This window comes from Osmerus eperlanus, chromosome 18 (assembly GCF_963692335.1).
Source record: "Osmerus eperlanus chromosome 18, fOsmEpe2.1, whole genome shotgun sequence".
Taxonomy (NCBI): Eukaryota; Metazoa; Chordata; class Actinopteri; order Osmeriformes; family Osmeridae; genus Osmerus; species Osmerus eperlanus.
In genome coordinates, this window is record NC_085035.1 from 12744814 (window position 1) to 12760238 (window position 15425).

Consider the following 15425-nt stretch of genomic DNA (forward strand, 5'->3'; position numbering starts at 1 on the left):
TTTACACCCTTTTAATATCTTGTTTATACATATACTAATGGGGTGTGTGTGTGTGTGTGTGTGCGTATGTATGTTTGTGTGTGTGTGTGTGTGTGTACTAGTGTGTGTGTACTAGTGTGTGTGTACTAGTGTGTGTGTACTAGTGTGTGTGAGTTTTAGTGTACAGGTGAGTATGTTGGTGCGTCAGTATATTATATATATATATATGCATATTGTTTTGTTTTTTATTAACCAATTATTTTGCAGATAAGGTGTAGTAGCTGTCTCACTTCTCCAATGTCTGGGTGTCCTGACACTACCTGTGCGTAGGTTTGCTTCCTCTCAGGGGGAGGCAGGGCTTGTGCTGTGTTGTGTTGTGCTCCTGTGTAGGGTGCTGAGCCAGGCGTGCTGCAACGGGGCCTGACACCAGAGCGTGGCTGTTCTCCGCTGGGCTGGGTGCCTCTAGGTGGAGGTTTATATGGTTGGGATCCACCGGGTCGGGGTCTAGTTGGCTGGGAAATAGTGCGTGGAGGTCCAGAAGGCTGAGACCCGGAGTTTGGGTATCTGTCGTGCTGGGCTTTCCTCCCTCCTGGCTGGTGGGGTGCACGATGTGTTGGCAGAGCTGGAACATCTCCTCCGCAGGGTGTGGCTCCTCTCAGGTCTTCCGCCAACCTCCAGACGTTGCTCCGATCTAGGTGCACTCTGTCATACAAGTGTTCAGTTGTTATAGTGGGGTGGTGGGCAATGGTTACATTGGTCAGGGTGCCGCAGGCTGTGGTGATCCTGTTGTTGATCCCATTGATGACGTCACGGGGGAAGTCTGTTCGTGGCAGAAGGGTGGAGATGGTGATCTTGGCTTTTGGAAATTCTTTGCAGGCTTTCTTAGCCACCTCTGTTAGGGCCTCTGAGACGCCCTCTCTCTTGTAGGGCAGGTCATTGGTGCCGGTGTGTATAATAATGTTGTCAGGCTGACCTAGGTGGGCGTGGCAGAGCATCTTCAGTGCGCTGTCAGTGTGAGGGCACCAGAACATACCAACTCTGTGTCTGGGGAACAATTTCCTATGATGGAGGAATTTGCCATTGGAGTCCATGAGGATGGCAGTCTTAGGTGGCTCTTGGCATGGTGGGGTGCTCTGCTCCTCTGAGGGCTGTGGGGGCAGAGGGAGGGGCTCAATTCTCTGCTCCTTTGCTGGCTGTGTGGGGGGCAGGGGGACGGGTGTGTGTGGAGGTAGAGGGGGGGGTCTGGGGTCTGTCCTGTTGTTCTGGGTCTCTGCCTGTTTGCTGGTCTCAGTCTGGGAGCCAGTGTTAGTGGTCTGGTTGAGGGGTGGGTTGTTCTGCTGTTCTCTGGTGTTGAGGTTTGTGTCACTCATTTTGCGCAACTCTTCTCTGAGGCTTTCATTGTCCTGTGTGAGCTTCCTCACGGTTTCTCCTAGTTGTGCAATAGCAGCACTGGTCTCCTCTTTCAATAGACCCATTTCAGCTCTCAGCTGGTGGACTGCATCCTTCTCTGACTGTCTTTTTTCTTTAGATTCTATGATTTCCATTTCTAAAAAGGATATACAGTCCTGGATGCGTTGAAGAGATACTGATGCTGATGCCCTGGGTGTGTGGGTCCTGCCAGGGGTACTGGGTGCTGGAGGAAGGGATTGGGTGCTGGGGGGAGATTCTGATTGCTGGGGGGGGGTAGTGGGTGCTGGAGGGGGGGTAGTGGATGCTGTAGTTGCTCTGGATGGGGCAGAAGTGTTACTTGGAACAGTGTCAGATTGGTTGGATATTATTTCAATCGGCATATTGGTCTTTATTTTTTCGGCAAGGGCTTTCAGTCTGGGAAATTCTCTTTCAAACTCTTCTAGTTTAGTCTGAGATCCTTGAATCATTATAGTGCCATTGTTGTAAAAGTTCATATTAAATTTGGGCTCAGTATTTGTATATAGCTGCCTGATCGATTTGTTCCCTCCCATCTTGAGGTTTGTGTACTCTGCATGGACAGTGGCATGCCAGGCCTCAGGTTGCTGTGTATAGAATAGTAGGTCTGCTTTGACCTCTCTGTCCTTCAGCTGTTGGTAGTCAGCTCTCAGGGTCTCTGGTGCCTCTCTCAATAGCCTGCTTCTGTACTTCTTTTTTCCAGTTTCACTTGTGATGTCATCAGGATATTTTATTGCTAGGTTACCCAAGCTCCGCCCACTGGGCTGCTGTAGAAATGTATCCATTTTTAACTGTCCGAATTTGAAAGATGCCTCAACTGTCAGGATTTGAGAAACTGCAAGGTTCTTCTGTTTGCTTGATAACTAGATTGCTACCTAACTTGCTAGCTTTGCTAGCTTTGCTAGAGGTGTTTATTATTCGCTTACCCAAATCACTTTTATTTGATCTATAGGCCTTGGCAGTCTTGTCCTCTGTTCTTCTATCTGTATGATTTCTTTGTCCTTGGTTAATCCTATTTCTTTGATTGTTCCTTGTCCAGGTTATTCGGCAGTGGGTTACTGTATGTTCCTCAGCAATATTTAGTCCTCCTTTTTTAAATTGGATATTGTGGTTGACTGGTATATCCAATATTTCAGCCAAGTTGCTCACCTTTGCAGGATTTTGCTGAAGATTAACTTAATAGTAAACTTGTCATTGTACTAAATCCAAAAATAACAATTTTTGATGAATGTTCTAGGAGCTCATTTTGTATGCTGCAAATGCAAAAATCTCTCTCTCTCTCTCTCTCTCTCTCTCTCTCTCTCAGTTCAGTTCAGTTCAAAGGGCTTTATTGGCATGAAACAACAATTGTTCATATTGCCAAAGCAACGGTAGAATTACAGAAATATTAATCAATGTAAATCATGGCCTTATATATACTTATATTTCACACACTCACATACAGAGACACACACGGCAGTTTAACATACTCTCCCATTGTTCTCCAGAAGCCTATCTCTCTCTCTCTCTCCCTTCCCCCCTCCCCACGCGCTCTCAACCTACCATCTTGTACCAACCCTCATCATAGTTTAGGACCTACCGTATGCAGTTCAACTCAACTCACTTTCAACTAACCTATAACTTCTCTGGTATTTGTTCATTATAATTACATTTCCTTAAATAAATCATTGTTTATAATACTCGCGTTATCCCTCACGTTATCTGATCTGCTCTACTTTCATAGAATCCACTACTTAAGATTAGACTGATTATTACGAAGGCTATTATTCAATATTAGTCAATAAGGTTTCCTCTGTCCCTTTAACAAATAAGAGGTGGTGCCCCCAAGAACTACATACTTTATTATAAATTAAGTATTGCTAATCTTAAACGAGCAAACCCCGCTACACAGGAGTCCAGGGGGGCCTTGTGCTCCTGCAGCCAGCACCCCCACAGCCTCCCTCCTGCGTCCTCCTCCACCCCCCTCTCACAGGAGGAGCTGCTGCCCCCCGAGCCCCAGCCGGGTCAGGCCGAGTCAGGCAGCCAGTCCAGCCTCAGCCCTCCCCCTCTCTGGCCCCCCCAGCCTTTGTCCCAGCCCACCGTCTGCTCCCCCCCCTCTCCTGGTCCCCATCCCTCCCCCCCTCCGGCCAGAGCCAAGCTCCAGCACCAGAGACTGCGCTCCGTGCCCCAGTCCTGGAGGTTCAGTTCCCCCCGCTTGCCCCCCAAAGCCAAGAGCCTCCAGCCTGGAGAGGGAGGTCCGACGGGGGGAGACGAGAGAGGGAGACACACGAGCCGTCAGCACCACCCATGACCTGGCAACAGGAAGTAAGGACCCCCACTCCTCTACTGAGACCACCGCCGCCCTGGAGACCGTATACCATGACCCGGCGGCCGTTGCTACGGGAACAGAGACGGAGAGTTGAGCTGTTTGGTGTCTGCTGGTGAGAGCAGCATGGTGACAAGCAGGTGTTTGGTGTGTTTCAGTGTGTGTGTGTGTGTATATGTTTCATTGTGTGTGCCAGGTGATGAAGGTCATCAAGCCCTCCCTGAAGCCTGCAGCACCAGATGAGTGCTAACCTTTTTAATGTTTTGTGGAGTTATTGTGGAATTAAAAAGTTAGTTACCTGACAATGCGTCCGTCTCACTCTCTCTTCCTGTGTCTCCTCACTGTGTCTCCTCACTGTGTCTCCTCACTGTGTCTCCTCACTGTGTCTCCTCATTGTGTCTCCTCACTGTGTCTCCTCACTGTGTCTCCTCACTGTGTCTCCTCACTGTGCCTCCTCACTGTGTCTCCTCACTGTGTCTCCTCACTGTTTCTCCTCACTGTGTCTCCTCACTGTGCCTCCTCACTGTGTCTCCTCACTGTGCCTCCTCACTGTGTCTCCTCACTGTGCCTCCTCACTGTGTCTCCTCACTGTGCCTCCTCACTGTGCCTCCTCACTGTGTCTCCTCACTGTGTCTCCTCACTGTGTCTCCTCACTGTGTCTCCTCATTGTGCCTCCTCACTGTGTCTCCTCACTGTGCCTCCTCACTGTGCCTCCTCACTGTGTCTCCTCACTGTGTCTCCTCACTGTGTCTCCTCACTGTGTCTCCTCAGCAGGCAGCTCTGCTCCACCATCCTACAGACACAGAGCTGGTCCAGATGGTTGACGACTGACAACTGTAAGTTTAAGACTTTATTGAATGTCTGTCTTCAGGTATTTGATGTTCATATTGATATTAAACAGCGTAACCTGTTGTTCTCCTCCCTTACACACATCAAGGACAGGTAAGGTTGGGGTGAGAGAAAGTTCAGGATCACTCCACTGTTTTGTAGCAGTGTCTTGTAGTGGTTCGATTCCTAGCCGTGCCAAATGACGTTGTGTCCTTGGCCAAGGCCCTGAACTTACTGTAAGTCGCTCTGGATAGCCATCATTTAGCGTCTGCTAAATGACTAAATGTGAATGTAATATATCATTATAATGACTTACATTTCATCAATCATCTTTCCACATTTCACACTACCTTTCATTTGGCTTTGTGTCCAGATTATTCCTCCTTGGCTGCAGAATGATGCATGTTCTTGAAAGCTATTTCAATCGTTGCTGATGCCTGCTTCCTTCTCCTAACATTTGCTTTACTCACAAAGCAATGCAGTGCAGATTAACATCTCATGAAATGTACTTTACTGGTTTGGTGATGCTTTTATAGATTTTCTAACGTACAATTTTATTGTGCCTTGAGCGTACAGGTCCACCATGCCCCCAGCCCCACTGAGGGAGGCCCCTCCCCCTCCAGTGAGGGAGGCCCCTCCCCCTCCAGTGAGGGCCCCCAGCCCCACTGAGGGAGGCCCCTCCCCCTCCAGTGAGGGAGGCCCCTCCCCCTCCAGTGAGGGAGGCCCCTCCCCCTCCAGTGAGGGCCCCCAGCCCCACTGAGGGAGGCCCCTCCCCCTCCAGTGAGGGCCCCCAGCCCCACTGAGGGAGGCCCCTCCCCCTCCAGTGAGGGAGGAGCAGGAGGAGCAGCAGCAGCTGAGGTAAATGAGTATCTATGTTTTACTGATCATTCTGCTGCACTAATAATACTTCACCTACTAAAAGTTCAACAGATCAACTCTGGAATTGTAATGAGTGAATATGAAGATGTTCTCTCTCTCTCTTGTTCTGACACAGCTGGGCCCCTGGCTGGAAGCCACTCTCAGCACTGCAGCAGCAGAGGGTCGGCCGGGTGCTCTTCACCTGGAAGAACAACCTCCCGGAGGTGAGGCCACATCTCCAGCTCCAATGGATTGGAGAGACATTGACCCTCTGGAATGAGCTGGCATGGACCCTCAAATACACCAAGCCATGACCAGGGTTGACATACTCATCACCGGACCCCTGATAGGAGACACACAGAACCCTGGTCAGGGGTTGGTTTCAACCCTGAGTCACGGAGCCACTGACGCCAAATCTCAGGGTAGAACCTCCCCACTCTCACCACTGTTGTCTCTGATGACAGCAGAATGACACTCTCACCACTGTTGTCTCTGATGACAGCAGAATGACACTCTCACCACTGTTGTCTCTGATGACAGCAGAATGACACTCTCACCACTGTTGTCTCTGATGACAGCAGAATGACACTGTCACCACTGTTGTCTCTGATGACAGCAGAATGACACTCTCACCACTGTTGTCTCTGATGACAGCAGAATGACACTCTCACCACTGTTGTCTCTGATGACAGCAGAATGACACTCTCACCACTGTTGTCTCTGATGACAGCAGAATGACACTCTCACCACTGTTGTCTCTGATGACAGCAGAATGACACTCTCACCACTGTTGTCTCTGATGACAGCAGAATGACACTCTCACCACTGTTGTCTCTGATGACAGCAGAATGACACTCTCACCACTGTTGTCTCTGATGACAGCAGAATGACACTCTCACCACTGTTGTCTCTGATGACAGCAGAATGACACTCTCACCACTGTTGTCTCTGATGACAGCAGAATGACACTCTCACCACTGTTGTCTCTGATGACAGCAGAATGACACTCTCACCACTGTTGTCTCTGATGACAGCAGAATGACACCGACGTCCAGATGGAACGTTCCGCCCTCCTCTTCTCTCCGTCAGTGCAGCAGATGATGGCGACCATCACCACGACAACGGCCTCCCTAGACTCGGGCACCTCCTGCGGCAACAAGGAGACACACCCCTACTGCCTCAACCCCGGAGACACCCGTTCAGGAGCCCAGCCCCCCCCCCCCACGTCCTTTACCCACGACGACCACAGGGGGAACCAGGGCAACTGGACCATGTCACCCACCAGACGGGTGCTGATCATGGGGGACTCCAACCTGAGTCTCCTCCCGCTGGTCCCTCTGAACTGGGTGCAGGTGGACTGCTACCCGGGTGCAAGGTTCTACCACGCGCTCAGCATCCACCAGCACATCACCCTTTCAGTGACGCAGGTGAAGAGGGTCACACGAGCTTTGGGCCTGAACAACAGGTCGGGCACGACTGACACCTCGACCAAACAGGCCTCCAGCTTGTTCGAGCGTGGCACCTGGGCGTACCGGCTCATCAGCGTGGACTGGGTCAGGGTCAGGACTGCCACCTGTCACAAGTGCAGGACACAATGTAGAGCCTGACTGCACACCTGGCTGCAGCGTTCCCTGTCATCCCCAAACTGCCTGAGGAGAAGTTCAGCACAGAGGAGGACAGGATCCACTGGACTTCAGCGACGCTCCCCTGCTGGAACAACCAGCCTAGAGCAGCAGCATTTCCATGCTGGTGTTTGCTGGTTTGGTGCTGGTTTAACTGGTGGACCAGCATGATGAAGCTGATCCACCAGCATGGTCTTGCTAGATAACCATTGTAGCTCATTACTTTTAATCAGTACTCATGTACTGATTTCTGTAGCCAGGACATACATGGGCCTTGTCAAGGAGTTATTTAAGAGAAGGAAATACATTTCCTGTAAATACAGAAATGTAAAAACATACCACTGTCTCCATTCGTGGATTTGCAATTACATGGAGTTAGATTAACTGTAGTTCGGGAGGAAGATAGCACACCAAGACTCCTCCTTCACTCCAATCAACTCATACACATCATCAGCCCAGTTAAAGTACGGAGGAATGCGACCGAACCGAACTCCCCGTTTTCAATTACGAGTTCTGTATAAAGTCTACTCCACTAATAAATAAAAACATATCATTTATTGTGTGTGTGTGTGCAGATGTCTCAGCGGGCTCTGGTCCAGGAGCTGCTGTGTCCAGAGGGGGGCCATGGCCAGGCTGCAGCTGCTGAGGGCAGAGTACAGCAGTGCCCAGCTCAGCCTGCAGGAGGCGCTCAACCACAGCTTCCAGGAGCCTCAAACAGCCTACACACCAGGAGCAGCTACTGACACATCATTATGGGCTCTTTGTTGTATACATGAATAATCATCATTTAAAAGTAAACCTAGACTCACTGGAGGTTATGGGAGATGTTCATTCAGTGCTGGCAAGCACACTGCACTGTATTAACCAAATCAATCAAACGTTCATGTGTAACTGTCACACACTGTGTGCAGTTCTTTGGATACCAGAAATTTAAAATTGATTCCACTGTCAATTGTAAAATGACACAGGGTGCACTAAAACGATTTATTAATAATAGATCAAATTAACCCTTGTGTTATCACCCCCTGATGGGTCATTCTGACCCATCAGTCATTGTGACCCACCATCATATTGCGACAACTTTACCGCATACAAAAACAAAGTGAAGCATTTTTTTTTTACCGTTGGGCTGCAGCATCACAAGCAGGGGGATGAGGAAAGGGACCGTGAACTCACTGTTGTCCGTCAGGGAGACCAGGTGTCCAGCTTTGGCAGACTACCACAGATCGATGTCCACTGCTCAAACCCCCCACACCACAGGGTGTTCAATTCAGTGTTCAGCTCTCCTCACCTCTCCTCCTCTATCCTCTCCTCTCTTCCCCATCTCCTCCTCCCCCTTTCTCCCCTCTTGGTGGGGCATGCATGCACCCTTACAGAAGTAAGTTCCAGTAAAGAGACTCCAAACAGGATCAACTGGTCCAACCAGAAGTGTGTGTGGGTGATTGTATGTGGGTGTGACACATTCAAATATGTACTGTATGTTAGTGTACATTACTGTCAGACACACACAGAACCAGATGGAGCACAGAGAGGAGGCTGATGGTGAAACCAGAGTTTTATAAAGGTCAGTAGAATGGTGTTTATTCACATGTTGGAGAGTGGATGATTTCCTGTCAGTCCAGAATAGTTTATGATTAAGTAAATTAGCATCTCTAACCCTTGTCTGATGTCTTATACTTTCAAATACTGGAGGTGTGTTTGTTTGACAGCATAGATCCTAGGCTGTACAATATAACATTGTTACATGTCCATTAAACATGTCTAGTGTGTCTGTAAATGTGATCTTTGGCTAATGGGTGTAGCAACACTGTCTAAACAGTCAGTGGTTAAGGACCTCCCACCTGTGCTGATTGACAGGAAGGGGATGTATACTGTGAATACTGTGTTATCAGTGGCCAGGGAAGCAGACAGGCAGTGACATTTGACAACACTGTACATGTCTAATACAGGGTTTAAATTATATTATATTTTTGTATCATATTTAGAGTGCTTTGGTTCTCTATAGACTGGGATGCTAGTGCTAACAGCTTTTTATTGTAGGTCAAAGAGCTGGCTAGCCCAGGACAACCCAGGATGACATAAACTCAAAAACTTCAATACACCATCTAGTGTAAACCTGTTCCACATGTTCCTCTGTGCATTGGTGAATGTTTAATTTGCACACTGCAAGAATATCCTGAGCATGAGAGAGATCCTGATCAGAGACAGGACAGAGAGAGGAGGGTTCTGGCAGGGCAGGTGATCAGAGACAGGGCAGAGAGAGGAGGGTTCTGGCAGGGCAGGTGATCAGAGACAGGGCAGAGAGAGGAGGGTTCTGGCAGGGCAGGTGATCAGAGACAGGACAGAGAGAGGAGGGTTCTGGCAGGGCAGGTGATCAGAGACAGGGCAGAGAGAGGAGGGTTCTGGCAGGGCAGGTGATCAGAGACAGGACAGAGAGAGAGGGTTCTGGCAGGGCAGGTGATCAGAGACAGGGCAGAGAGAGGAGGGTTCTGGCAGGGCAGGTGATCAGAGACAGGGCAGAGAGAGGAGGATTCTGGCAGGGCAGGTGATCAGAGACAGGGCAGAGAGAGGAGGGTTCTGGCAGGGCAGGTGATCAGAGACAGGACAGAGAGAGGAGGATTCTGGCAGGGCAGGTGATCAGAGACAGGACAGAGAGAGGAGGGTTCTGGCAGGGCAGGTGATCAGAGACAGGGCAGAGAGAGGAGGGTTCTGGCAGGGCAGGTGATCAGAGACAGGGCAGAGAGAGGAGGGTTCTGGCAGGGCAGGTGATGTAGGTGTCACCCCCACGGCCGTGCCCCAGCTTGTGTTCATGTTTATATGTTCCCTAGTGTTTCCCTGTGGTCTCTGTGTGATTACCTGCACCCGTGTCTTGCTAAGAGTATGTGTGAGGTTTGGAGTTTGCTTGTTTGTCGTAGTTTGTTTCACCTGTGTCTAGTTTGGTCGAGTGTGTATTTATGGTTCCTCCCCTGGTCAGTCTTTGTCACTTCCTTGTTGTGTACATCGTGTTATGTACGTGTGAGTATTTCCTCTTGGCCCAGGTTTTTGGAGGAAAAGAAACACTTAGTGTTTTGTTCCTGCCTTGCCTGCCTCTCCCTGTGTTGGGGTCCAGACCCCACACTCACACCGTGACAGCAGGCTGCAGGTGAACGAGGAACATCCAGAGTTACAGGACTGAACACAGTACTGTGATAATCATGTTAGAGGATGACAAGTCATATTTCTGGAATGATTAGGGGTCATTGTACATTTGATTTGTGCATAATTTGTTTATGTAATCTAATTTAGTCAACATTCTTCTAAGTTATTAGACCTACAACTCCTGGGAACACCTAACATTTCTGCTGGGAGCATCAAGTGAAAAACAGCTGCATTTCCTCATACATGACATTCTATAGAAACCATGTAGCAGCACAGGACTGAAATGTAGCAGAGAGACGTCTAAACCAGACAAACGAGAATCTGACTAAACTCTCCAATGTAGAAAGGGAGGCAGGGAGAGAGATTAAGAAGGGAAGTGAGAGAAAGAGGAAGGGGGGTGGAGGGACAAGGAGCACATGTACAGAAAGTGGGAGAAAAAGAGGGGGGAGTTTGACTTGGTACAATCCTGTGTGAATCTTTGTTAGGTTTGTAACTCAGACTTCCTGACTACCTCCACCTGTATCTCCCTCCAGCTCTCCTCCACCTGACTACCTCCACCTGGATCTCCCTGTACCAGATCTAACCAGTCTATCCTGATTCATGGTCGCTGTACCAGATCTGACCTATCAGCCTATCCTGATTCATGGTCGCTGTTCCAGATCTGACCTATCAGCCTATCCTGATTCATGGTCGCTGTACCAGATCTCTGTCTTCATGGCACCTTGAGGTCCCCAGTGTCCGTAGCAGCTGGAAACACATCAATGTTACTGTATATAGACCCTGTCAACAGGGTCTTTGTTTACAAAGGGTTTGGATTCATGAGTGTAAACCATCCTGGACTCGGAGCAGGGAGGTAGTATAACTGCACTTGGATACAGAGGTAGATATAGTCATCCTTTTTAGTACCCTCCAGGTCTGCCTTGTGGAGTGGGTGATTGTGACTACAGTATATATACATGTGGAGGTTGTAACCTGCAGTATATATACATGTGAAGGTTATAACCTGCAGTATATATACATGTGGAGGTTGTAACCTGCAGTATATATACATGTGGAGGTTGTAACCTGCAGTATATATACATGTGGAGGTTGTAACCTGCAGTATATATACATGTGGAGGTTGTAACCTGCAGTATATATACATGTGAAGGTTGTAACCTGCAGTATATATACATGTGAAGGTTGTAACCTGTAGTATATATACATGTGGAGGTTGTAACCTGCAGTATATATACATGTGGAGGTTGTAACCTGCAGTATATATACATGTGAAGGTTGTAACCTGCAGTATATATACATGTGAAGGTTATAACCTGCAGTATATATACATGTGAAGGTTGTAACCTGCAGTATATATACATGTGAAGGTTGTAACCTGCAGTATATATACATGTGGAGGTTGTAACCTGCAGTATATATACATGTGGAGGTTGTAACCTGCAGTATATATACATGTGGAGGTTGTAACCTGCAGTATATATACATGTGGAGGTTATAACCTGCAGTATATATACATGTGGAGGTTGTAACCTGCAGTATATATACATGTGGAGGTTGTAACCTGCAGTATATATACATGTGGAGGTTATAACCTGCAGTATATATACATGTGGAGGTTGTAACCTGCAGTATATATACATGTGGAGGTTATAACCTGCAGTATACTATATACATGTGGAGGTTATAACCTGCAGTATATATACATGTGGAGGTTGTAACCTGCAGTATATATACATGTGGAGGTTATAACCTGCAGTATACTATATACATGTGGAGGTTATAACCTGCAGTATATATACATGTGGAGGTTGTAACCTGCAGTATATATACATGTGGAGGTTATAACCTGCAGTATATATACATGTGGTGGTTGTAACCTGCAGTATACTGTATAAGGAGCTTCCTGTATCGATGGCCTTACAGGAAACAGGGCAGCTGCATGACATGCTGGTGTCCAGAGACAAGTTGCTGGTCTCTCTACTCACTGAGCAGCCCAGTCTCTCTGGGGAAACATCACGTTTCTGACAGATGCAAGTCTGCACATGATGTCACTGAGGGACTCAAAATGCCTTAATACTGGATGGGAAAAGATCCATGTATCAACATTGTAATCTGTGTTTTAGAATTATACTAATTAACCAACAAAACATTACTGTGTTTCAGGTTGCTGCCTCTAAAATGAGTCTCTCTGTGGAGAGAGAGGAAGGGGGCACTGCCTCTAAAATGAGTCTCTCTGGGAAACATGACATGAACACCAAAGCTAAGAGGTAAGATGAGAATCCATAACTGTTCATGACTGTTCTCCATCTCAGAGCTCAACAGTGATTTTATGACATCATCATTAGTCAGAATAAATGAGAGACTGAAGGTCTGTCTCTGTTGTGTTGAAGCCCAATTCAGCAGGAGAGACCAGCCTCACCTGTACCCAGCTGTGTGTCCATGAAGAGTGACTGGTCTATGGAACTACCTATCAATTTCAGTGATGGAGGAGGACCTTCTAATGAGGAAGGGTATGTACTGACCTCTGCTGGTGTTCAATGTTATGTGATGAAGGTGACATGTTGTGAAGAAGCTGTCTCTACTGGGACTCAACATTCCTATATTATAGTTGTCTTATAGTTTGTTTATGATTAGTGATTAAATTAGTGAGACAGCAAATAAAAATTCTGGACCGAAAACGCCATTCCTATATCAGAGATGTTACAATGTATTTGATATGAATATGAATCAATGCAACATAACGTATCCATATCAAAGCACAACCTGCCAGCCTCAGCCCTACAGTTAATTGTCTTTACTGTCTAATTGTTAAGATAAGGCCACACACATTAATTGCCATCAACCGTTTGTTGGTAAGAATGAGCAGGTAAAATTTTGGAAAGTAAAAACCTAAAAATGGAACTTGTTGAATCTTTTGTACTGACATGAGTGGTTTAAGCATGGTTGATAATAAAAACGTTCATCCATTTGAAATTAATCATGTAGATAAAATACATCCTTTTAGACTAGCTTGTTAAACAAACAAAGGACAATGTAGTATTCATGAAATAAAAGTCTAATATAGCCCTTTGCTTCATCACATCCCTACTAAAACACAGGGTTAGACCTGCTGACTGTAGATACTAAAGTATCCCTCATCACATCCCTACTAAAACACAGGGTTAGAGCTGCTGACTGTAGATACTAAAGTATCCCTCATCACATCTCTACTAAAACACAGGGTTAGAGATGCTGACTGTAGATACTAAAGTATCCCTCATCACATCCCTGCCTGTCTGACTCTCATTCATTTGAAGATCCATGAGGGAATGCCAGGTTTTAATGGGTTTAATTGTATTAGATGTTTGTCAATATTTAGTTTGTTATGGTACTGATGGTGATTTTGAGTAAAAACGTACAGTACAGAACTTACATACCATGTGGTAAAGGTTCACAGTGAGAGATACAGAGTCTGGAAAGATCATTTTAGTAACACATATTAGCAGAAAGTATGGATTTATCCGTGGTGTCTACTTTAGTGACTTATGTTTGTAAGACACTTTGTTGTGTTTGTTGACAGGATGAGACAGCAGAGACCAGCCTCACCTGTACCCAGCTGTGTGTCCATGAAGAGTGACAGGTCTATGGATCCACCTCCCTTCTTCAGTGATGGAGGAGGACCTTCTGATGAGGAAGGGTATGTACTGACCTCTGCTGGTGTTCAATGTTAAGGTGACAACAAATTAGTATTTGTCACCTTAACAGTATAATGTACATTGTCATCATTATATTCAGGATGAATATGTGACGTTTCTTCTGATCAAAGCTTAGAACTCATAGCCTGGCTGATGTTCAGACCATGTGGTAGAGGTACACAGTGACAGCCAGCTGTTGTTTATCATGATGTCATTAACATGTGTACAAGTGGTTCAGGTCTTCTCTAGTTATCCATGGTCTTAACCACTGACTAGACAACCATCAGGCACATCAACCCCTTTGACCTCCTTGTTGTGTTTGATCAGTGAGAGACAGGACCACAACCTACCAGTCCACTGTGCTGCTTTAATGTTGGACTTTAACTGACATTAACACAACAATCGCAACAAACTACCCTGAAACAAATGCAATTATGCAAGTCATACCATCCTACCATTAGATCATTCCATGTCTGTGCAGAAGAATAACTAACTCATTACTGACAATAACACAGAGACTCAACCATAACAAACTGTCAAGAAAACAACAACACTGTAACTTTCCCAGACCAAATGTGCTGATGCAATAACTTCCCTCCACATGAACACAGCATGAGAGTCCACCTACCAAGCTGCTCTCTCTAATGCAGTAGAGACTCAAGCAAACTCCAGGAGAAGCATGTCAGGGTGTTTGGGAGTTAGAACTGCTCTACTCTAAAAGACTTGAATGTAAACATTGAATTTACATACAAATAAAAGAGATCAGTGATCTAGTGTTGGTGTGACTCCCTACACACACACACACACACACACACACACACACACACACACACACACACACACACACACACACACACACACACACACAGACAGACAGCATGAGAGTCAAAGCCCTGCAGGTACCAGGCCTGGTATGAGCACAGACCGGGCGGGGCTCAGCCCACTTAGACTGCTTGAGACCAGAAGGTCTTAAACTCCTGGGTGGAGGAGTGCTGCAATGTCTAAAGCAGGCTGCTAGCAAACATGCAGCCCTGTGTGAGGTGGACCCTGATGTCATTCTTCAGTGTCTGGTTGAAACCAGAATCAGACATGGGTGTAGGTTTAGGGGGGGATGCTAGGTAGGCTACTAGTCCCCACCAATATTTTAAGATGACAAAAGTGTAGCGAACTCCTTTGTGCTGCTATTTGGATCGATTCTGACGGCCAGGAGGCGGCAGTACAAGAAATGCCGTCATTTGATTGGCTGAAAACCCGAAGGGGGGAGGGTTACCTGACACGCTACACGCACAGGAGAGTGTCAAAGCAAGCACAGGCTACTTTGCTTTGTGTTTGCACTGGCAGACAAGCGAGCGGGTGTGTCGAAAACAACGGTAACTTACCAGGGCTGTCTGCCAATACATTCCCCATAAAAGGCCAGAGTAAAACATTTTAATATTCCCTTTGCCCTTCAGCATGTACATGTTTGCCCCTTTTTGTGCATTGTAGATTAGCTATGCCACCCAAGAAGAAGAAAGGGGACTTTTTCATAAAGCAGAGTGTAAGTCAGGCAAAATAACTAGTCACACAAACAAACTAGCAGTGGTAGTGACCTGGGTC

General features: G+C 47.0%; 1 protein-coding gene across 13 annotated transcripts in view; it reads left to right on the forward strand.

Annotated features, from left to right (window-relative positions):
- LOC134038951 (NACHT, LRR and PYD domains-containing protein 3-like) overlaps window positions 1–15425 on the forward strand; it is a 201505-nt gene that overhangs the window by 166550 nt on the left and 19530 nt on the right. For 6 of the 13 annotated variants that reach the window (XM_062484639.1, XM_062484644.1, XM_062484638.1 and 3 more), the window contains one exon: window positions 13715–13831. The exons of 3 other annotated variants lie outside the window; for them this stretch is intronic. In XM_062484639.1, the coding sequence (XP_062340623.1) occupies window positions 13715–13831 (117 nt within the window). Of the gene's footprint in view, window positions 1–8507; window positions 8582–10688; window positions 11036–12318; window positions 12423–12545; window positions 12666–13714; window positions 13832–15425 lie in introns of those variants that run through there. 4 more of the 13 variants (XM_062484648.1, XM_062484647.1, XM_062484646.1 and 1 more) reach the window with 4 other exon arrangements.